This window comes from Actinia tenebrosa, unplaced genomic scaffold (genome assembly GCF_029948245.1).
Source record: "Actinia tenebrosa isolate PJP-AT-01 unplaced genomic scaffold, QUT_ActTen_1.0 PGA_scaffold1__47_contigs__length_23844297, whole genome shotgun sequence".
NCBI classification, from domain to species: Eukaryota; Metazoa; Cnidaria; class Anthozoa; order Actiniaria; family Actiniidae; genus Actinia; species Actinia tenebrosa.
The window spans coordinates 21,922,975-21,945,759 of record NW_028292578.1 but is presented as its reverse complement, the minus strand read 5'-3'; the positions used below and the strand labels follow the sequence as shown (position 1 = coordinate 21,945,759).

The 22,785-nt window shown below is 42.2% G+C and overlaps 2 protein-coding genes across 3 annotated transcripts; one reads left to right on the top strand and one right to left on the bottom strand.

Annotated features, from left to right (window-relative positions):
* Nucleotides 1–487: 487 nt before the first annotated feature.
* Nucleotides 488–3,917, top strand: LOC116304947 (mucin-like protein). The gene is made up of 4 exons (XM_031714753.2): nucleotides 488–810; nucleotides 1,530–1,706; nucleotides 2,019–2,201; nucleotides 2,297–3,917. Exons 1-4 carry the CDS (start codon nucleotides 714–716, stop codon nucleotides 2,863–2,865), a joined length of 1,026 nt encoding a protein of 341 aa, XP_031570613.1. The 5' UTR covers nucleotides 488–713; the 3' UTR covers nucleotides 2,866–3,917.
* LOC116304946 (DNA-directed RNA polymerase, mitochondrial) lies at nucleotides 2,920–10,963 on the bottom strand. 2 transcript variants are annotated; one of them, XM_031714752.2, is made up of 16 exons: nucleotides 10,857–10,963; nucleotides 9,924–10,558; nucleotides 9,426–9,677; nucleotides 8,205–8,637; nucleotides 7,912–8,117; nucleotides 7,668–7,829; nucleotides 6,127–6,409; nucleotides 5,807–6,047; nucleotides 5,529–5,737; nucleotides 5,266–5,456; nucleotides 4,858–5,137; nucleotides 4,536–4,765; nucleotides 3,994–4,332; nucleotides 3,792–3,880; nucleotides 3,566–3,645; nucleotides 2,920–3,106 (listed from the first exon to the last, which is right to left on the bottom strand). In XM_031714752.2, the coding sequence occupies exons 1-16, from the start codon at nucleotides 10,948–10,950 to the stop codon at nucleotides 3,057–3,059; spliced, it is 3,774 nt and encodes a 1,257-aa protein (XP_031570612.2). In that variant the 5' UTR covers nucleotides 10,951–10,963; the 3' UTR covers nucleotides 2,920–3,056. The 2 variants fall into 2 exon arrangements, with proteins under 2 accessions (XP_031570612.2, XP_031570611.2); XM_031714751.2 differs by having other exon boundaries at nucleotides 2,920–3,645.
* Between the last annotated feature and the right edge of the window lie 11,822 nt (nucleotides 10,964–22,785).

Here is a 22,785-nt window from a genome sequence, read left to right as displayed (position 1 = left end):
GAACAAAAGAAATCATGCAAGGCAGTCTGGTAGTGGATCAAAGTCAATAACACCATCATGCAAACGTCCTATTTGATTGAGTTTGAATAAATAAGTCTCGAGTTTGATTTCAGACCAAAATTGCACAGCACAAATAATGAAAGTTCAACTACCACTTCATCCATTTTGGAGATGCCATTTTGATATCTCATGCAATAATACTAAATTTAAAATTTAACGTAATATTTAGAAAACTGCTTTTTACCTAGAAAATTAACTTTTTCTGAGATCTGATTGGTCAAGTGCTTTTTGACTGGTTCTTGAAATAGTGCGATTTAAAACTCAAAATGGCGCAATTTGTGATTAAAAATCGCACTGCCGAGTGCCAATCAGATTACACAATTTGCTAGTGATTTCTAATTGGGTAAAATTCCAACTATTAATCATGCATTACGACAATCTAGGGGTGTCCTTATCTTTATTTCTTGTCCAAACAATATACACGAAAGACTTGTTCGTTTAACGAGAAAGTAATTCTTGCGCAGAGTCTTTGGTTGCCATGGTTTGGTGTCGTTAGTAACTACTTGAACTGGAAGTTATGCATTATCTTGGGCTTATTAATCTGATAGCGTTGATTTACACGCATCCACGTCTGATCCTCACCTTTTACACCGTGTTCAACCGCACGCCGAAAGACAACCGAAGAACGCCTTATAGATACATTAGGTTTTCAAATGCCAAGAATATCTGTTTTACAGATCTTTACTTTTTCGTTATTGATCAGTGCCTGTGTATTTGTCGCCAATCATGTAGCAAGATATCTTTTACGAGGTAAGTCTTCTTTCTTTCTTTAGTAGATTACCACTTTCAGGTAAAATGAAACAAGACAATGTTCCTTAGATTCTTTACGAAGGAAAATCTTGGATACCGCGATAACCATATCTCAAGAACTCCGCTTGATGTTAAATAACCATCTAGTCTCAATATGCAAGTGTACGTTTCTAAAACGTATATATTGAGATAGACATAGTAATCAGTCAATATACTTTAATTTTACCCAGAAGGGTAATATCATCGCTGCAGATCTAGACCGATATCTAAATTACTCACATATTATGTACCTGTATGGAAAATACTTTAGTTTCTTCATGTATATATAGTAACATAATGCGGGACAGCAGTCGTGCTATTAGTAAATAGGAGGGTTTACCAATAAGTCCTCAACGTATATGCTACCATTACCCATGCAAGGTGAAGTCGTCCTCACAGCTATCTAACGAACTGATCCACATTTTAATTATCAAGATACATTGTAAAACTGGTTAAATATGATTGGCCTAAAAATAGCTTTGAAAAGATAACAAGCGGCTACATGTTGTTTGGTAATTTTAAAATTGATTAGTGGGATTTTACCTCGTTAACTCTGGTAACCATGGAAACATTCGGTCTCAAAATAGTTTTGTTTTATATTTGGTGTAAAAAATCGAAATATATTGATGTCAGTCTATAATCCTTAATATATTACGGTTGTATGTATTTCTTTACTTTAGTGGATGGTGGATACTCCGAGTGGTCTGGCTTCAATGAGTGTTCACGCACTTGTGGGGGTGGGATACGATTACGGAGACGAGAATGTTCCAATCCCTATCCAAGACTAGGAGGACGTAACTGTTCCTCATTAGGAAAACCCATCCAAGTGTTCAAATGCAACAGAAACCCGTGTCCAGGTACGTACCTCCTTATTCTATGGTTCTACATAGTCCAGACACTGACTCCTTCTCAGTTTGCCGCTCCGCTGAGTAGTGTCCAGCAGTATTTGCCTGCGCATGCTCAAAAATTTCCCCAAGTTTTAGGTAATTTACAAAGCGCACGAGTTGCCGCTAGACCAGGCAGCCCAAAGAGCAGAGCGGTCAGGAGGAGTGGCCAGTATCTGGATTAGGTCATATCAAAAGGAAACTAACAATACCAGTTTTACATGAGTGTGTTCAGCAACATAGTGGTGAATTATAATAGCATATCTTTCTGTTCCACGCTGACAGTAAATGGAGGTTATGGAAGCTGGTTATCTTTTGGACCATGTTCAGTGACATGTGGTGATGGATACAAACAAAGGCGACGACACTGTAATCATCCTTTACCAAAATATGGAGGAAAAACATGCAAAGAAATGGAGCTTGGGGACGATACAGAAGCAGAGAAATGTAACGAGCGGAAATGTCCAGGTAGGATGATGATATCTAGCACGAAATTCTTTTTTTAAGGGTTAAACTGATTCTCTGTAGCTCATTCCTAATCGACGATTGAAACATTATTTCAGTCAATGGTGGATACTCAGAGTGGAGCGCGTTTGGTGAGTGTTCGGTGACATGTGGAGGAGGTATAAAGACACGTACTCGTGAATGTACCAATCCTACACCAGACCTTGATGGAAAGAACTGCACAGATCTTGGGCCAAATGAAGAAACACGTGCTTGTAATACAGAATATTGTCCAACAATATTACCTCCAAGAACTAAACCACCAACTACGACAAAACAAACAACAACACCACAAACAACACCACCACAAACAACACCACCACAAACAACAACACCACAAACTACAGCACCACAAACTACAACACCATCCACAACAATACCACAGAACTCCAAGTCTACAGACAAAAAATCCGAATCCAATAAAGAGCAAAACAAGGCTTCTGAACTGAATCCAACAACATTTGTAAGTTCCATAGACTCGCAGCAAAAGATTGTCGAAGAACCCGCCAAGTCCTACCAAGAATCACTGCAGTCTACTGAAATGCCTCTAAGCTCGACTGGACAGCCTTTGGACTTTAACGAAACTATACCAAGTGTTGCCGGAAGAAATGACACTATCACTTCCTAAAAGTCTGGTCACTGAGTATAGTTGCCTTTCCCTACCAACAACAAACTAGAAAAATTATTGCAAATGCCTCGTTTTGTCTTTCCAGATGAAAATCAATCCAAAAAAAGAGAGTAGATTTAAGAATTACTAGGAATGTTTCTGAATTAAGATTGGATACATTTAGTGTTTGATATATTAAAGCGATAAGGGTTTCAGCTGAAGAAATACACAGAATCTAGAACCTGTTTAACGTCGAAGTCACCTGAAAATAAATCAATATTCTAATAATTAATTATGACCGCAATGGAAACATTGCACGCATTCACATAGACAGGACTAGCGGGGAAAACAAAGATAACATTTATCGATAGTTTTGCGCTTAACTTTCTTGCGTGCAGATTGCAATGCTTATAACGTGTATTGTCAATGAAAAGATTGGGATCATGATGGTGCAATCACAAGATGCATAAGAGGGGGATCACACTAAACGTCACCCAGTTGGCTCACTTGGTTGAACAGCGGACTTCCTTTGGGAGATCTGGGTTCGAACTGCAAATGGTTAGACCTTCACGTAGCTCGGATGGCCACGTAAAATGGCGGTCCGGTCTCTCCACAATATATAAACTTGCATCAGAGTGACGTAAATAAACCACTGAGGACGTAAAGCCGAAACCCTGGCAATGACCTCCCTCAGTAGGAAAAAAAATACTGTCCCGCTTACCTATCTCAGGTAGACCATCAAAAGAAGCTTGTTTCACAGGCTGATATTCATCTCTTTTTAGTTTTAAAGGACGTGAAAAACTGCATGATAGAAGAGAAGAACAAAATGACCTTATTGGTTAGGTTTTAAATTCTACCCAGAAATGAGGCTCTTCTGCACCAGGAGCGTAGCATGTTTTTAGCGACAACTACATGGCGCTAGGCCTTTAATGTTTTTTTTAACTTACACCAGTCCGCCATAATTACGTTCAAAGTGCTTTTGTAAATCCTCAAGGATTGGTTGGGAATGTAAAGCCACAAATTGGTCTCGACAAATCTTGAAAATAAAAAAATAAAAAAGACGACATATTTCAGTTATTGCATAAGTATATTAGCATTTCCCACAAAATGCCTACCCTACATGATAAGTATTGGAAGCATGTATTATACCTTGTTCATAACATCGATACTTGCAGCATGAGTCCAGAAACTGTCATGTACTGATGTAAAAGTTATGCCTGCTCTTTGGGAGTATAGAGCACTCAGCATCATGTGCGTGGAGTCAAGAGAATGAACAAAGTTAGGAGGAAAAGCTCCTCGTTGCTTTCTTGAGTCAGGTGGTGACGTAGCGAATCCTTTGGCAGGTATCTCGATCCCTTGAAGCTTGGTCCGGATGACTTTGACTGTGCGCTTACAATATGGCTGACAGACATACAAGGACAGGGGCGTATACCAATCAACCATGTGACCTGTATATGCTACGTGAGTGGCAGCTAGGGCGAGCCAATCCTGTCAATGGTCAACAATAACAATGTTAGGCCTAGGGCAAACGTCGAACTTTCCATGAACCGAATTTAATTACATCAAAGAATGCCGCATCATTATCACCTGATATCCAATGTTTTTAATGAGTTCGGTGCATGAAAAGTTCGACGTTTGCCCTAGGCCTAAGACTATTTATGCAAGAATTAAAAGTAAAGAGACATGCTTACCTGTATGGCTTTCGCTCTCGTAAATAACTGCCCAATACTCGCAAAAACTTTGCCAACAAGATATGCGGATGATTCAAACAGTAATCGCTCATCAAGGTCAAGGTCTTTTAATTGGCGTTCAATCTGTAGTCGACCACCAACGAAAGTAACTCCGTACACAATGGTCATGACAGTTTGTTTGATGACCTTACGATTAACTTTACCATCAAGTTGCAGGGCTATCTTGTGACCTGCGCAGTGAAATATTATGTAAAGTGTTCAGTTCTCACGTAGTACTTGAGATAGGCTAGTTATGCTATTAGTAGATGAATCGTTTGCTAACCTTTTTTAGCATCGTCGAGTCTTGCCACTTCTACTAATTTGGCTACTTCTTCATACACATCTTGGGGTCGATCGGAAGGCACTAAATTAACTTGTTTGGCACCATATTGGTCATGACCTAAAGCAGCATAATGCTGCAGCCCATTACAAGACCCATCTTGGTGCACAGGGTGATGGGATATGTATTTGGTATGATCCGGAGAACGAACAGCATTGGCTATCTCTATACATGTTGCTAAGGTTTGCCAGGGTTCATCAGCAGACATCCACCATCGGCGACCCTGGTACAAATAATAATATTAATGATGATAATGATAATGATAATCGTCATCATCATCGTTGGTCATCATCATCATCGTCATCATCATCAATAGCAATGGCAATAGCATATGATGCTAATTCTACTCACACTCAGAGGGTTATCGGCAGAGTCTAATATTTCGTCCATCATATCATCACTGTACTGTGCACGCTCGGCCAGCGAAGCCTTCTTTTTTGCACCATGCAAATTAGTTAGGTGAATCTTCAGCCAGTGTAACCCGTCTTTACCCAGAGGTACTCCTTTAGCAAACTGTAGCATACCACGATTAAGATCATCCCCTAAAAAAGAACGAGGAATAGAAGTTAGCCCTACCCCTTCCCTTTGGGGTTAACTAGGATCAACAAACTTACCCACATGACAACAGTGAGGAGGAATGGGATAGACTCGACCACGGAAATCCATATTAAGAGGTAACCAAAACATGTGATTCCTGAAGTGATGAGCAACTGACAGCTTGTATAGTGATGACATCCGAAGACTGTATTGCTCGCGGGCCAGCTTGCGTGCCCTTCGACGTTCTTGCAAGAGTTTCATTTGTTCTTCTGGTGAAAGTGTTGTTCTGTTAAAACCGGATACATCTGTGTTAGATTTATAATGACGACTAAAAGAGTTGAAGATAATGGCTTACCTGTCATGTGACTCTACTGTGTCTAGTTGAATAACAAGTCCTGGGACAGCAAGATCATCATTACCACCATCATTGAACACATGGATAGCCAAATCTAGAATGCGATCATTGGTTCTCCATGCACATGCACCAAGGTAGTTTAATGCATCAAATACCGCACATAGCTGCTTCCTATCACACTTTTCCTCTAATAAACGATCTTGTTTACCATCATCTTCCTGGTTAGTACGCATGAATTGAACTGTTGAATAATGATTCTATCAGTTAATGATGTCATAATAAAAACTGGGTAGCTGGTATATTATATCATAATAAATTACCGGGTTGTATAAGGAAAGCACCATCTCTGACATCCCTCCAAGGTCTTGGTGGAACTAACATTGGTACAGATGTGGTTGGCATGACAATACTTCCATGGTCAGCTAGATAACCCTTAAATAACTTACAAACCACCTGATGTGGTTTTATCACGCCAATTTTCCGTCTTTCTCTGAACTCATAAGTATGATAAAAAGCAGAGAGTAAAGACTCTGGTTTGTTGTTAAATAAATTAACGTTGATGGTGACTGATTGGAGAAGGAAGTCTATCAGAGTACATCCACACTGAAATATTAAACACATTATATTAAATATGTATCTATGCATACTATATCCTTAATATGTATCCATGCATACTATATCCTTAATATGTATCCATGCATACTATATCCTTAATATGTATCCATGCATACTATATCCTTAATATGTATCCATGCATACTATATCCTTAATATGTATCCATGCATACTATATCCTTAATATGTATCCATGCATACTATATCCTTAATATGTATCCATGCATACTATATCCTTAATATGTATCCATGCATACTATATCCTTAATATGTATCCATGCATACTATATCCTTAATATGTATCCATGCATACTATATCCTTAATATGTATCCATGCATACTATATCCTTAATATGTATCCATGCATACTATATCCTTAATATGTATCCATGCATACTATATCCTTAATATGTATCCATGCATACTATATCCTTAATATGTATCCATGCATACTATATCCTTAATATTGTATCCATGCATACTATATCCTTAATATGTATCTATGCATACTATATCTTTAATATGTATCCATGCATACTATATCCTTAATATGTATCCATGCATACTATATCCTTAATATGTATCCATGCATACTTTATCCTTAATATGTATCCATGCATACTATATCCTTAATATGTATCTATGCATACTATATCCTTAATATGTATCCATGCATACTTTATCCTTAAGTAACGATGCCGTTTAGAACGATAGCGAGAACAATAGGCTCGCGGCATGGGCAGCTGTTTACGATTTGGATTACGGTAGTGTTAATTAAATTATATTTTTCAATCTTATTGGCTTAAATTCGAAAAGTGCCAAATTCAAACTTATTTTCGTTCTTGTTCTTATACAAGTCCGGTATAGTTGCCGTAAATTGGCGAGCAGACTTGTTGAACAACGATTGATAACATAGGTGAGTTTGGAACAAATTGTATGCGGGGAACATCGCAAAATAGATTTCCGAGTGTTCCCCAAATATGATTGTTCTAAAAAAAATTCGGACAGTAATAGTTCCGATGTATCTTTGGTAAATGGAATGACAATTCGGTACTATTTCGGCGTTTTTCCGTTAAAAATACAATGACTATTTTTTTCGGCCAATCAGAGAGCTTGGATGTAATTATTTAAGCCAATTATAGAAATCTTCACTGCGCATGCCTTGCCGTTGGGTGCTATCGTTCTAAACGGCATCGTTACTTAATATGTATCCATGCATACTCAATAACATTCAACAGATTACCAACCAGAAGTTTTGTAGCCCAGGGCCAGTCTGAGATTTCCTGGCGTAAGCAGGCTTCATACGGCCTATCCAAGTCTAGCTCATCCCAGCGATCTCTTGCCATCTTTTGTGAGCTATAATGCTCATCCATTATGTACTTGAAGTAATCTGAGTAGATATTCTGAATCTGAAATGACAGTCACAAGAGATAGTCCAGCATTAGAAAATAATCTACACAGTACAATACAGATAAGTGTCTTTTTCCTTACTTTCTTTAATACGCCAGCCTTTTCTCGCTGCTTGACAATATACTTTGCATTTAATGCTGATCCAACAGCCCCACTAAGACTATGTAGTGGTACTCCCTCAATTTGTCCTTTGATGTAGAATATGACCTGATCCAATGTAAGCTCTGCTAGTTCTTCTGCATCAAAGTCTTGGAAAAAAGGTGCATATCTTGGTCTTAAAGACTTAACTGCAAATAAAGACCATCAATAATTATTACAACTTCTATTTTCAGGCTAATACTTTTAATGTCCATCTTCTTAACTGTTGTGCTTACATTTGCCATCCTTAATCTCTTGAAGTTCTACTTCAATTAATTCCATTAATGCTTTCTTCCATTTCTGTCTCCATTCTTCATACATTCCCTTTAACTTTCTTGTCTCCTTGTCATGTTCTTGTACTTTTTCAATAGACTTGATGACTGTTACTCCACGCAGCTCTCTTGCAAGCTGCTCTTCCAACAACTCTTTGAGTTCTTGTTCTATAAATTCTTTCTCAAACTCTCCCACAAATGGAGCCACTTTTTCATCTATCCCTTTTGCCATGTTGTCATAAAGTTGTTTTACTAAGGAGGGGTAGTGAGTTTTGCTGTACTCAGGAGGAATGGTAGCCTGATAATTAGGATTCACTAGTTTTAATGCATGCATAACTCCCTTTGCTTGGTTTTCAGTCAATGAGCATTTGTAAAAAATGTGTTCTGGAAGAAATTCCTGTTGACAGAAAAGTATGATTTCTTAGGATTACTGATTTTTGGTCTAAATTACTTGATTCTTTTGAAAATATAGCATACTGTATATTGGAAAAGATGGAATAAACAGAAACAACACTGTATTTGAAAAATTCTGATGCCTTTACCACTCCTGGATAAATGGCATAATGCCTAATAGGTTTTGCAACCCAATTGATAAGGCAGCCTATTGATCAAATTAGAATTAAAAGTTATTATTTTTGGAGAGAAGAAAAATTGGAGAACCCCTGAAGCACAGGAGTGAAGTAACAAACAACTCAATGACACCGAGCCTGGCAAAGATTAACCTGGGGGGGGGGGGGGGTATTCTTGCCTGTTTAGGGTAGGGATGTGCGGCTGAGCCCTCTGAACCCTGACCCTGTTCCAGAGTAAAAATCGCTGAAATTCATACCCTGTTCCAGAGCAAGATCGCTGAAAACCCTGTTCCAGAGAGGAGAGAGAGCGAGTGCGATTTTATATACCTTGTTCCAGAGTAGAATCACTGAAAACCATACCCTATTTGGCGGCACGTACCCGTATAGTGAATATAGGGGAGTACCCCCTCCCTGGAAGCTTAACCCAGGAGACATTAGTGGAAGGGTTCAGTGCAATTAGCAGCGCATGGCACCCATGCTGTATTATACTATACTGTATTATACTTTATTAAGCAAAAGTACTGCCCTATGCATCATTACTGGCTACATAAAATGTTCAGTACTGTATACGTTTCTCATTGGTACAAATACAGGGTAGTTTTACGGTGTCACAAACCTTTTCTTCCATTTCCTTGACTATTTCTTCTATTTTTTCAGTATCATTAAACTTGCCATAACCGTGCAATAAAGCAGCATATGTGGATATATCAGGCTTCAATCCTTCACTTTGGATAAGTTTGAACGTCATCTTCACACTCATCAGATTTCCTTGCTCAGCCCATCCATGGAGCATCTTATTGAAACAATCAATTCCAAGATGTTTACCAATTCTTAAGTATCTATTGAACAGTTTTTGAGCTTGGTGCACCTAAAACAACACATCATATTTAATAAGTACATGCAAAAATGATATGACTAGCAATATTGTGTAATTTTATGAGAAGCTTGGTGTCGTGGTGGACTCATTGTCTGAAAAGTACCACTCCTTTTTCTGCAACAAGGTCTGATATACCTACAAGTTGTCACAATGGGTGGCAGAATTTTTATTCCTTTTTTAAACAGCATCATAGTAAGAAATGAATGCACACAGTTTAATATTATCAAACAAGTTCACCTGTCCTAAACTAAGAAAGCCATTTATTTCAGCAAGTGTACTGACTTCATAGAGCCTTGCTCCAACAGTTCCTTCTCTATACTTCATGCCAACCCTCCCTGCTGCAAACTCCTTATCTGAAGATACTTCCTGTGAGGCTCCAGAAATATCATTTGAATCCACATCTTCCATATCAGAATATCTACTGTCCATTGTTGTAGTGATAGTAGCATTGTTACTGGAGATGAACATATCTTTAACTTCTTGATCAGTGTATTGTTCTGCATCCAATATGTCATTATCTTGCTTAAAACCATTTAATGTTTTTATTTTTCCATCTTTTTGTTTCATCTCTGCAGCAGAGGATGATAGTTTTTTCTTGTTCTTCAGTAAGATATTTTCTTTTTTTGTCAAGTCTTTACTAATCTTTTTTGGTTTCTTAGATTTTTCTCTGTCATTGTTCCCAGATGAATCTTTTTTCCCCCTTTTTATTTTATCACTTTTGCAGTCATTTCCCTCATTTCTTCTTGCAGCTTTTCTTGATTGTATACTAGTCTCAATAGCATTCTTATGATCCAGTTTAAGGTCAGAGGTGCCTGACTTTGGTTTCTTAGTTACTCCTGAAGAACATTTTCTAAAGTAAAACCTGTTGATTTCTATAAACGAAGAGAAAAATTAGTTGGGTAGATTGGGTTCCCTGTGGTTCTGGTATCACTGACACAACGTGGTCAAGCTGCAAGTTCCATCATAATAATATGTTCACCAAAATCATACTGACCACGTTGAGTTAAACGATAATCAGTTGATAAAAGATCAAAAATATCAATATACTAATATTGCAATGTAATTTGGATAATCAATGCTTTATGTACTTCTAAGGTTTAACTTCAGCATGCCGAAATACCTATCAAACCTTATAAATTGACTTGAAGTATTAAGCGCAAAGTGGGCTACCTGTAAACACTAGATTACATCTCCTATAAGAAGTCCTTAAATATCTAGTCTGCTGACTGCAAGAGCGCAGGAAAGCTGTTACTAAAGTCGCCATCGTTTGTCCGCCATCTTGGATTATCGAGCCTGCTGTACTAATCAGCGGACTTTTCTGGTGACGGGGTAGGGGGTGCGGTTGGAGTAGGGGGGGGGGGATAGGGGGGACGGAACCTTCTTCTGTATTAGAGTACATTTAATTGCATATTTGATACAGAGAAGTTTGACTTCGGGATTATCAAATGAGGATAATAATAAAAATTAAAATTAAAATTAAAATTAAAATTAAAATTAAATTAAAAAATAATAATAATAAAAACAATACAAAACCAGTAGTACAAGTTAAAAAGAGAAAAAAATATGGGGAATATTTTGCAAGAAATTTCGTCAATGGAGTTCAAGAGTTCGTCCCCGTAATGAGGCAATGACTGGTTTCATGGCAAGCGCTATTTTATGTTCTTTATGGCCAACATTTACGACTGGATGGGAAGAACCTCGCAATTCTTGTAGTGGCTGTTACCATTTTCTGGTTTCATGTTGGTGGAGGAGATCATCTTTCTCTGAACGAAAAAAAAACCGCATGTGCCATTTATTGAAACGTATCGCGCCTTTTATTGCCACTTACGCATGCGCCAATTATTGAAACTTATTGCGCCTTTCGTAGCCTCCTTTGCAGCCGTTCTTAGTCGTCGACCCTAAGAACGGCAGCAAAGGAGGCTACGCCTTTCATTGCCACTCTGAACTATATTTTTAATATATCCTGATCAATACAATAGTGCGCACAGTCGAACAGGCGGAATCAAACAGGCTACATACCTAAGACCAATGTAGAAATTTACTCCATGGTTGGCGACAATAAATAAATGATTTTGAATGCGATCGACTATGCTTTACTTCATACAGAATGCGACTTGGAGCCGTACCGATCGTCGAATGGTGTTGTGGTTTTGAATATAAGGTCTTACGAATCTCTGAATTTTTAACAGCAATTATGTTATATAGCAGCAGTAAGGGGGACTCGCGGTCGATGTCAAAGATTTACGGGTTTTACAGGCGGTTTAAGGAAGGCGCCGGCAGCGGGAATAAGCCGCGCGACAAGTCCCTTACTGCTGCTAGTTGTCGAACCGCAAACGGAGGTTAAGATATCCTTTACATATAGATGGACACCATCACAAGCATTCGAAATAAAACTGTGCGCCGACTGCGAACTCAGGTGTTGGATCGCCTGGATGCTGACTTTGCCTTCACAACATTTATGGAGGGAGATACGGACGAGACGATGACAGAAGAAAGGGCTGAAAGAATAATTAACTTAATACCCGAAGGTAACTACCGGTTGGAGCTAACGTTCATAAAGTATTTAGACGGCGAGTGGATGATAGAAAAGGGGCGCAATCCTATCAGGGCGTCTGGTAAGAAGGACCTGTTTGTCTTAAACGAAAACACACGCCCCGGAGCATTGGTAGGAATAGACATGCTGTTTTACGAGGTTGCTTACCCGGTTACCGTAGTCATTTACGGTGCGTACGAGATAAAGACGCCAGACGTTAAGAAGTTGAAACCGATGCGACATCCCGGTAACTGCGTAGGGAAGTTAGTAAGAGAGTTCTTTGAAGACTCCTCTCGGGGCGGTAAACTGACTTTAAAGAGAAGAGAAGCCATCAGGAAATGGGAAAAAGATACTAATAGGACCGGAGGGTCGATAGACAACATCAAGAAGTTAGAAACGGCGCTGGAGAGGCGAATCCATGTGAAAGATATCACCGACGGCTTTATTTACTCCGGAACACACAAATATGGGGGCCGCGGTGCGCCTATAGTCATCTACCAGCACAATGGGCACGCCTGGCGCGAACTGCGGTTCCCAAGAAAGAAGGAAACGAAGGTCTATAAGAAGTCACCATTGGCAGAGTTAATCCATGAGAATTCCATTTGGTTGATGGATTCAGAAGGAAGTCAGTTTATGACGCAAGACGGCACTTTGTATCGACCCGAAATTGAACAACAGCGCATTCAAAGCGCCTGTGAGACCTTAGGGGAAGACTTCTCAGACGAGGTCCTCAGCTCTCGTAGTTTGGACTTCTTGGCGGCCAAGAAGAGGAATGGGTGGAAACCTACCCCAAAAGAGTTCGGAGACATAGCCAAAGCCTGTGTAGAGCATGGTCACGGTGGTCTTTGGAACATGGAGTACGACGAAGACGAGTACGTGTCTCTGGATATGAAACACTGTTACCCTGCAAGTTTTAAAGGTCTAGGGGATTGTAAGGAATATTACGACCGTTACGGACATCCAGACTCCCAATTCTTCCGCGTTTCGTTAGACGGCCACTACGACGCCCCAGCAACTGGATTCGTACGATTAACGTCTTGGAAGTTGGCTAAAGACTTACATCCCATAATTTACGCGTGGTACGGGAAGCATCTACAAGAGAAAGAATGGATACCCATACCCCTATTGAAGTTCTTTGAAGAGCGCAAGCTTTTAAAATACACAGCGCATGAAGCCATACTTTGTCATGGCGCCTTTACGCAATGGCTCCCAGAACACAACCCCACAGCACGCGTTGTCATAGGAAAATTCACGCAGGGCGCTAAGGAGGGCGAGAAACACATGCAGCGACGCCTGATAACAGACGAAGGAGAGTTAAGCTTCCTTATTAAGCGCGCCCATGAACAAGGAACAATGGTGTCTGTGGAGAAATGGGACTACTTCATAGAAGGTCAGAAAGAACAGAAATGGAATGCACTTTGTTACTACCAAGACCACAGGCCGCAATATTACCACCTGCGTGCGAGTATGTTAGCATATGCGCATATTAACCTACTTGCGATGCTCCTACGGTTTGACAAAGAGGACGTTCCGCGCGTAGCCACGGATTCCTTGTACGTAAAGCCTGAAGTGTTAGAGAAGATGAAAGAATTCTACACCGAAGATGAGTTGGCGGAAAGTGGTCAATGGCGCGTTAAAGATGAGGAGATAAAAGCATGGAGAGAACGTGTAGAATATCACGGAGAACATCTTTGCGGTAGCGTGGAACCAACCGGGGAGCCACTGCCTTCGGTTGCCGACCCCATTTCCTACCAACGCTTCTCTTACCTCTACGGTACAGGAGGCAGCGGTAAGACGACGCGTGTGTTAGAACTCTTTCCTAAGATAAAGGTGCTAACGCCAACGCATCGTTTGGAAAGAGAAATCTGCGAAATGGGTTACGACGCACAGACCTACCACAGTTTCTTCCGTTGGAATGGTCAAAAGTGGGTACCAGAAGCCATCCACGACATACCTCCGGTGATACTTTGGGATGAGATTTGCACAGTGCCTTTGGAAATCCTGCAGGAGTTCGTAGACTTCCTCCGCGGAAAGTGCCAAGTAATATTCGCCGGAGATCCATGCCAGCCTCCTCCAATAGCCGGAGAGATGCCCCACGAATGGCTGAAAGATTTCGTAGACCATGCGGAGGAAATTAACACCGACTACCGCAGTAAGGATCAAATAAGAAACCTGAAAGCGGAATTGAGGAGCCTTAGTGACGCCGAGCAATGCAAAACACTGCGCAAACGCGTACGAGCGAAGAAATACGAGGACTTTCTATACGCCTGGCATCCAAAGGATCTGGTGCTGAGCAGCAAACGCGCAGCACAGTCTCGCATACAGAAAGACGTACTCAATATACACCGAGAGCGCTTCCCTACGCATCCCGTACCTGTTTGCTACAAACCCCACGACACCCGCATGCAAAAAAGAGACGTCTGGGTACCTGGTACCGACATCCAACTGCAGAACGCAGTAACGCATGATAAAGCCTGGGTACCCATAGAAAAGGTGGAAAGAATTACCTCCCATCCAGATTGGCGCTTGGGCTATTGCATGACAGTCCACAGCGCGCAAGGGCTTACCATAAAAGAAACCTTATGGATCATAGACCAGCGGCTGTGTTGGAGCAACCTTATCTACACCGCCGTAAGCCGCGTAGAATATGCCAAACAGTTAAAAAGAGCCTGGGGGCCGCAACTGCGCTACGATAAGACGCCAGAGGACGTAGCTAAGGAGAACATTGCCAAGAAACTCCTTCGCTACAAGCGGCACGACGAAGAAAAGGGTCATGTCTTTGACTTATGCGCGGACGACGTCTATAAGAAAGGGGCAAGGTGTGCCAAATGTAACATACCTCTACTATGGAGGTTTGACCCGAATGACGATCAGCAGTTCTCCGTGGATCGTATAAATAACAAACGCGGGCATTGCAGAGGCAACGTAAGACTGACATGCCTAGAGTGCAATCGGGCGCGTGGAGCAGCACTACTCTGAGTCTTTTGGGACTATGAGCAGCTCTTCCTTGACGAATCCGCGACTTGGGCCATTTAGGTAATACAACACGGGTTGCCCTTCCTTGGTGACGGACTTCGAAATCTCATACGTTTCCAGAGACCAGTTAGGATCCGTGGCTCTCTTACTGCCACCTTCGAGTTCCCCCGGCTGATAAAGGTATCTGACCACTATGTTGCGGGGGAGCTTTTTTTCCTTTAGTCCGACCGCCCTTGAACTTTTGACGTAGGACTTGTGTTCCACGTGTTTCGTTTTTATGGCATCCTTGGGTTTCATTCCCGTAGCCCTGGCCGCCTCGTTATTTAAAGCCGCGACGACCTGGGGGAGCCGCTGAGTCCATTCCCTGTTGCGTTTGGAGGGATCTTCCAGCTCTTTCCAATACTGGTACCCAAAGAGACGCTCGGCCAGGGTCTTATTGAATCTTTCGACGATGCTCTGACCCCTGTGGTACTCAGCTTCTGCTCTCCTAATCTTAGTGCTGTGGTCTTTCAGGGTCTTAGTAACCACGCCCATGAACTCCGTCCCCGCATCCACTTGCAGCAGCTTAGGCCATTTCAAGACGCGCTTATAAATCCTACCTAGGGCTTCTGCGACTTCCCCAGAATCCTTGCTGGTTATGGGTTCGGCGTCCTTGTATCTGCTTGCGATATCGACTACGGTCAAAGCGTATCTATAGGTCTTTCTTCTCACCTTGTCATGTGGTAAGAAAAGCAAATCCGCCTGATGAACTTCATTAGGGGTATTTACGGTAAAGCTGGGCCTGGGAATGTACTTAGGCACGGGAAGATAAGCCTGCCAGAGGGTTTGTTTTCTTAGTCAGTTCTTAGACGTTTCTTCTGATACCCTGGCCGCGGTCGCGAGTTTCTTGATGGCCGACGCTCCTTTCCAATAGCCTTCAGGCCTATAGTAAATCCTTTTGAGTTTGTCCTCTACGCGGCCCATTATATGAATTCCAAAACGAGATTGATCTTGCGTCCGTTAAAATCCACCGTCTTTCCGTCCACCTTAATGGCGATGTTTATGCTTTCTACCAAATTAGACAAATCATAGCTTAAAGAAATGGGAGTGTATTCTACTGGGTCAAATGGATTACCTTTGGGCAGAAACTTGGACATAAGAGAAGACTTTTCTCCATTGTTGTAACTATGGACTAAATCGCAATAGACTTCGTAAGAGGATGCGACTTTCCATTTCACAGGTATGGCTGTGTCGGTAATTGTCTTGCCCGAGGCACATAATAAAGATCCCAATGGGTCAAGCTTTCCAAAAGTTACTGAATAGTTTGGCATATTATGTTTGAGGGTCATTTCGTGCGGCAATCCCGTGGTGAGAGTATAACCGCGCTTGGCGAGCTCCTTAGCAAGGGTGATTGGTGTGTAATGTCCATCGGGCAGCATTACGCCTTGATAATTGCCGCCGCCTTTATGCTCAGTAACCAAGGCATTGACTAAATTATACCAAGAATTGTACAAAGAGCAACTAACCAGCCTAACCTTATGGGCTTTAATGGGGGGATTCAAATAAGTGGTAAAGTTATTTTTATCGCTTTCCAAAAAGACGATCATATATTTCAGGAAACACAGTTTCCTTCGTTAGAGCAGATACGCCAAAGCTACGCCTCCCGCCAGTCCTGCGACTCCTACAAAGACCAGCTCGCTATCTTTTTGTTTCTTAGAAGGCTGGTAGTAATTCTTGAACTGAGGCTTTCTTAACCTAAAGTCGGGGTGTGCTTGCGCATAAAGTTTGAAGGCGCAGTCTGTGTTTTCAAAGTTCTTGTCTGCCTGCTTCTTGTCTTGGTAGTTCTTGTCCAACCAATCCCTGTAAGCTTGTCTTTTTTCATTCCAAGCTGCCACGTCCCGCTGATATTTCTCCAGCGCTAAGTCGTGTCTCTTTCTTTCGGCGGCTAAATCTCCGCTTTTGTCGCCTCTGACTAATCTATCCAAATACTGACCACCATAATTAGCTCCAGTGAATGCTAAAGCTGCAATAACTCCACCTGCGACCACGCTAGCCATTATATATTAGAAAATCACAGGGATTTTCACGAGTTACGTCGTTGGCAGGTACTTTTCCTTCCGTAGGTAATCCTTTACCATGATAACCCCGCCTACGGCAGCGGTCATCTTAGCAAAATTAGCGAAGCTCTTGCTTGGGTCTTCAGTAAAGTCTTCTTTGAGCACTTTCTTACCTACCCAACCAATACCCGCAACAATAGAAGTAATAATAGCTGCTTCTTCAACAGTTTTCAATAACGCGGTTGACATTATATTACAAAGCGAGAAGGTTATTATTCCATTTCAGGGATCTTACTTTTTCTAACAGCTGGTTCCACAGGTGCGTGCACGGGCGCGTGATATGTTGGTGGTTCTACCTTTTTCGTTGCCCGCCATTGTAAATAAAGGCTGCCTGCAGCTATAGCAACTCCTAACGCGCCGATGACGTACCCAGGATTAATAAAGGATTCCTCTTCTCTTTCCTCCACCTTTTCTTCTTTTTTGGCTTTGTTCTTCCTGTTCATCTCCGCGAGCTTCTTCCCCGCGGCAACTCTGCCTGGAGATTTAGCCTTGGTAATTCGTTGCTCCTCTTGGGGCTGCTCTATCTTCGACTCTGGTTCACTTATTTATATCTAAGGACTTGAAGGACTTGATAAGTACTTGGAAACGACTTAAGGACGACTTGGAAATAACCTGGGCGCGACCTGACCAAGTACTTAGGGATGACTTAACTAGGTACTTGAGGCGACTTGATCAGGTACCTCAGCAAGTGCCGCCTGGAAGACCTTTTCGACTTCTCTGTCCTTCTTGAAGTCCTTCCAAGACACCAGTACCTCCTTCAAGTCGACATGCTGAGCTACGTGAAGTGCCGCAGAGGCGACTGCCATTAACTTACCGCACTTCAAAGACAACCACCCGCAGGTTATCTTAAGTTCTTGGGCGATGACATAGTCCTCGCTTATGTCCTTCCGCAGTTGCTCCACGTCGTCTATGGGCAGCGCAAGTCCAAGTAATTTAGTCGCAAGTCGGATGGCGGAGTCTGCTACGGCGTCCGTGGTCTTACTTGCAAGGGCAGCCTCGTACCTCTCATGGAACTTCTTGACTTCCTCTTCTGACAACTTGTTAACCTGCTCATGGGTAAGTTCCTTGCCTATCATTTCTTTACACTTCCCCGAAGACACAAGGATGTTAAGTTGTTCCTTGAGGTTACTTTCGTCTAACTGTGTGGGGACTTCATCTAAGAGCTGCTCAATGTCCATATATGTTAATGGAATACGGAAACCTCAAAGAGAAGATCATCTTGGAATGTTGGTGCGTTTTTAAATGCCGCATGTATTCGTGTAACTGTTCTTTGGATATCTCACCGCCGTAGTCGCTTAAGATGGTTTCCAGGTCAGACTTACTGGGCGTATAAAATACTACGAGAGAGCCTATGTTTTCCCTGAAGGGTTTAGAGACACTGGTAAGCTGCTGGGAAAGCAACCAAACGCTGATATTGTCATGCCTACCGCTGAAGGCGAGTTTAACGAGCTCGGAAGTGCGTCTTTTTACGTCGTCCCCACAGGCAATGTCATCCAATATGAGGAGCGTCTGCGTATCTTTAGGGAATTGCTTATGCCAGAACTTCAAATGGCTGGATAACTCGTTAGGGTCTAAGATATCTACAAAGAAGTCGTCATCTTTCACTCCTATGCCCGTCCAGGTGTGGTTATTCACGTAGGTGGGGCAAAGCAGCACGATGTAGTCGAAGCGGTATCTAAAGGGTCCTAATAGCTGCTCCACTACGAACTGGGTCTTTCCGCAGCCGGTGGGTCCTACTATCAGAGCGTTACAAGGCATGTGATCTGGGTTCATTTATATTTTAGAAAATCACAGGGATTTTCACTAGATATATAGATGGAGCCTGTGGAAGCAGTAAGAAGGATTGTCGCCGACGCAAAGGATAAAAAAGACACCATAGAAATGCAAAGGGAGGAGATAGACCGGTTAAAAGAGCGCGTGCAGGAATTGTACGATGAAATGTGCGGTCTGAAGCGTGCAGAACGGTTTGGCGCGCTGGTGACGATGGCGACGTGGGCTAAGGAGTCCGTTAAGGACTTCATGCGATATCCCCCGTAGAATGTTAACAATAAGGTTAAATCTTTGTTAAGGATGCCTGGAAACTATTTCAAAGAGTGTCTCAGAATGTTGACGTTTAGGTTAAATCTTTGTTAAGGATGCCTGGAAACTATTTAAAAAGTGTCTTAGAATGTTGACGTTTAGGTTAAATCTTTGTTAAGGATGCCTGGAAACTATTTCAAAGAGTGTCTCAGAATGTTGACGTTTAGGTTAAATCTTTGTTAAGGATGTTAAATGGAGGCTAAGATATTGTTAAGTATATATGGACTGCTTGTTGTGTAAGAAGGTGTTCAGCACCAAACAAAGACTTCAATACCACGTTCGTCGCGGCGTTTGTACAAAGAAACCCCTTAGCCGCGCTTGTAAGGATTGCGGTAAGGAATTCAGCACCGTTCAAAAGATGCGACAACATCAGGATAAACGCATTTGTGGGCTTTGTAAGGACTGTAATAAGGAATTCCACAACCTTTTCGAAATGCAGCAGCATCTGAAAAGGGGCGTTTGTAATCGAACCAGACAGTGTAGTTTCTGTAATAAGATACTTAGTAGTCGTCAACGTTTACAGACGCACCGGAGAACGCATGAAGTGAATTTTAGGTTTCTCTCCCGCGCTTACGACTTGGAAGGCGTGGATTGCTACCAATTTGCGGATTTGATGTGTCGCTGCCCGCATAAAGAGGATTACTTAAGGAATCGCATAGATTACCATAAGAAGATAGTCCGTACTTTCCCCTCTTTTGAACGCGCCGAAGGCGTTCCGTGGACTAAAAGGGAGTATTGGAGGCAGGAGTGCGATCGTTGTGGTTGTGTCAGAGAAGAGGAACATATCTTCAACTGTCTTAACAAAGATTTAACCTAAACGTCAACATTCTGAGACACTTTTGAAATAGTTTCCGGGGTGTCTTAACAAAGATTTAACCTAAACGTCAACATTCTGAGACACTCTTTGAAATATATGATTCGCAATAGCATTTCTTGGGCCTTTAATAGTTAAAGCAGGGTTTGCGCAAAGAGTCTCAAATCCTAATCTTATTTTTCTTGTTGTTTGTTAAGTATCATCAACATTTAACAAAACAACAAGAATAATAGGAACCCCTTTTAAGGAAGGTTGTAGGATATATGCTAGCCTACGCAGCTGCCTTTCTGGGAGGCATTCTAATTACCCTTTCAATATATGGACTGTATTACTTGCGAACTACCTGCCGACTGCATTACCCCTCGTAAGCCACCGATACCCAAACCGCGTAAAAAATACACCTGCCTTCATTGCGACAGGGTATTCTCCGAAGGATCCTTTGTGGGGCATTGGTGCTCCGCGGATCCTAAAGCGCAGCGGACTTTAGCAGACGCGCTTAACTACAAAGAGGAGATGGAGTGACTCTTCTTTCAATGTCAAACTTCCATCGGCCATTTACCTTACCATAGCTGCGTAAGTGGGTGAATTCCTCGCCCTGAATTACGTACCGCACGCAATCCGGCGCCCAAAGGGAATATTCCTTGCCTTCTAAGTCTTTGAGGACTAACCGTAAACGGTCGATGTCTTCGAAGACGACGTATTATTTCGCATGCTTTACCGCAAATCAGGTCACGCCAGTGTATTTGGTTGACGATCATTATATCTATGAAATATTCTTAAATGCGTTGCCCTTGTCTCCGTAGTCTTGAAGCGTTTGCAGCACCACCGACAGGGAATACGGATGCCTTCCGCGTAGTTGCTAAGGGCACGACAGATGACGTCATAATCGTTGCTAACCATGGTCAGGTAACCATTCGCGTCATACTGCGAAATTATCTTGCGTTGGTCTGCGGAGAGTATGCCATTTCCTTTCGGCGTCTTTAATTCGATGCAAAGCCCTTCATACCTTAAATGCGCGTTCAGTATTAAGAGGTCGGGTTGACCCCTTTGATAACCCTTCTGCCAGCATTTTATGCGTTTGCTGTCAGAATCCTGCAATTCCCCTAAGCCGGGCGCTATGAGCATCTGTGGGTAGAAGCGGAGTATGTAGTCCACGACTTTCTTATGCAGGTCAAACTCATTTTCCATTTTGAAGACTAACTTGTTAGGACTATCGAACCGCCTTTCTATTTCATACTTACCTGTCTTTCTCAATGCGGGAAGAACGTCCTCGAGGACCCAATCCTGGAATGTCTCTGCCGTTGGCATCTTAGAGCTAAATATTAGTTGATACAACCCAGATTCGGTTACGTACAGGGAATTAGGCTGTGAATACGAGGGGAGGCGATTCACCTCCACTCTAAGTTTGCTAAGCTTTACCTTATACTTTTCACGAACATGCACCTTAATTGCATCTTTTGGACGTTCGTAACCCAACGCCAGCGCCACTTCCTTTGCTTTGAAGTATAGTTTATCGCCTTGCACTATGCATTGCAGTTTGGTTTCGTTGTTTTCGAATACGCTAAGCATTATATACCAACGATATTTTTTATCAAAAGGATGAGCGAGTGGATCAATAGGCAACGCTCTTTAGCTGATTCATTTCTACGCTCAGTTGCGCGTCAGACACGACGAAGACGTAGCAGTTTATCTTATCGCCGTCGCTCGCGGAGGCGTTCTTGGTGCGTTTGATCTCCAATGTTATGCCATCCTGCGTATTTACTAGACGTAAACCCTGCCCATGTAGGTCTTCGTCGTTAATGGTGCGCATGTCAATCCACAGCGCATATTTGTCCTTAAAGAATTCCTCGGGGCTAATTTGGTCGCCAAACTTGCGCATTGCCTCCCTGTACACGTCTGCGGGCTTTATCCCCTGGGAGTAGACCTTGTTTGGAACGCCGTTTATGTTGACCCCTACGTTAGTAATGTTAGGGTTGTGAAAGGCTTCGGAGTCGCGCTTACCAGCCTCATAGGGTTTGGCAAACACCAGCATTAACCCCGTGAGACTTCTTCGGGGGAGGTTAATACTTTGGTTGATAACCTCATCCGTCTTATCCAAGAAGCTAAATGTCTTATACATCACCACGTGGTCGTAAAGGAATGCCTTTCCGGCGCTATATTCCATGCCAGCGCTACGGGCCAGCTCTTCGCTGTATACCGTTTCGTACTGTAGCTCTAAGTTGGTAATAGAGTATGGGGTTGTTGTGGTAAGTGCAGTGCTTAGCCCACCAATGATGTTATTAGCATCTGCTAAAGTTACTTCAAACTGTAGCTCGGATAACTGTCTTGGGTAATACACACCGTGATTCGTAATCACTTCAAAGTCTAATGGTATGACATACTTGCTACCATAGGCGGTCTTTATTCGCTTTGCGTCTGCCACTGCGGTTTCTCCGCTGCCGTCAGTAGGTTGCGTTTTCGTAGGTGTGCGAACCTTACGTAGAATGACACTACCAATTCCTTGTTCTATCCTTTGCGCGCGGTCAAAGGCTGTCAACCATAAGTCTTTGTACGTGGTATACAGATCGTACCTATTTAAGTCCAGCAAGGATTCCCCGGCGA

What these genes read in the sequence shown, in the direction of transcription:
- LOC116304946 (XM_031714751.2), bottom strand. Translation starts at nt 10,950, where the DNA reads ATGGCGACTTTAGTAACAGCTTTCCTGCGCTCTTGCAGTCAGCAGACT. An exon ending in CCTGGGCTACAAAACTTCTG is followed by an intron (nt 6,410 to 7,667) that starts GTTGGTAATCTG and finishes TTAATATTTCAG; the next exon opens with TGTGGATGTACTCTGATAGA. An exon ending in TCCTCACTGTTGTCATGTGG is followed by an intron (nt 5,457 to 5,528) that starts GTAAGTTTGTTG and finishes GTTCTTTTTTAG; the next exon opens with GGGATGATCTTAATCGTGGT.
- LOC116304947 (XM_031714753.2), top strand. Translation starts at nt 714, where the DNA reads ATGCCAAGAATATCTGTTTTACAGATCTTTACTTTTTCGTTATTGATC. An exon ending in AGCAAGATATCTTTTACGAG is followed by an intron (nt 811 to 1,529) that starts GTAAGTCTTCTT and finishes TCTTTACTTTAG; the next exon opens with TGGATGGTGGATACTCCGAG. An exon ending in CAACAGAAACCCGTGTCCAG is followed by an intron (nt 1,707 to 2,018) that starts GTACGTACCTCC and finishes CCACGCTGACAG; the next exon opens with TAAATGGAGGTTATGGAAGC.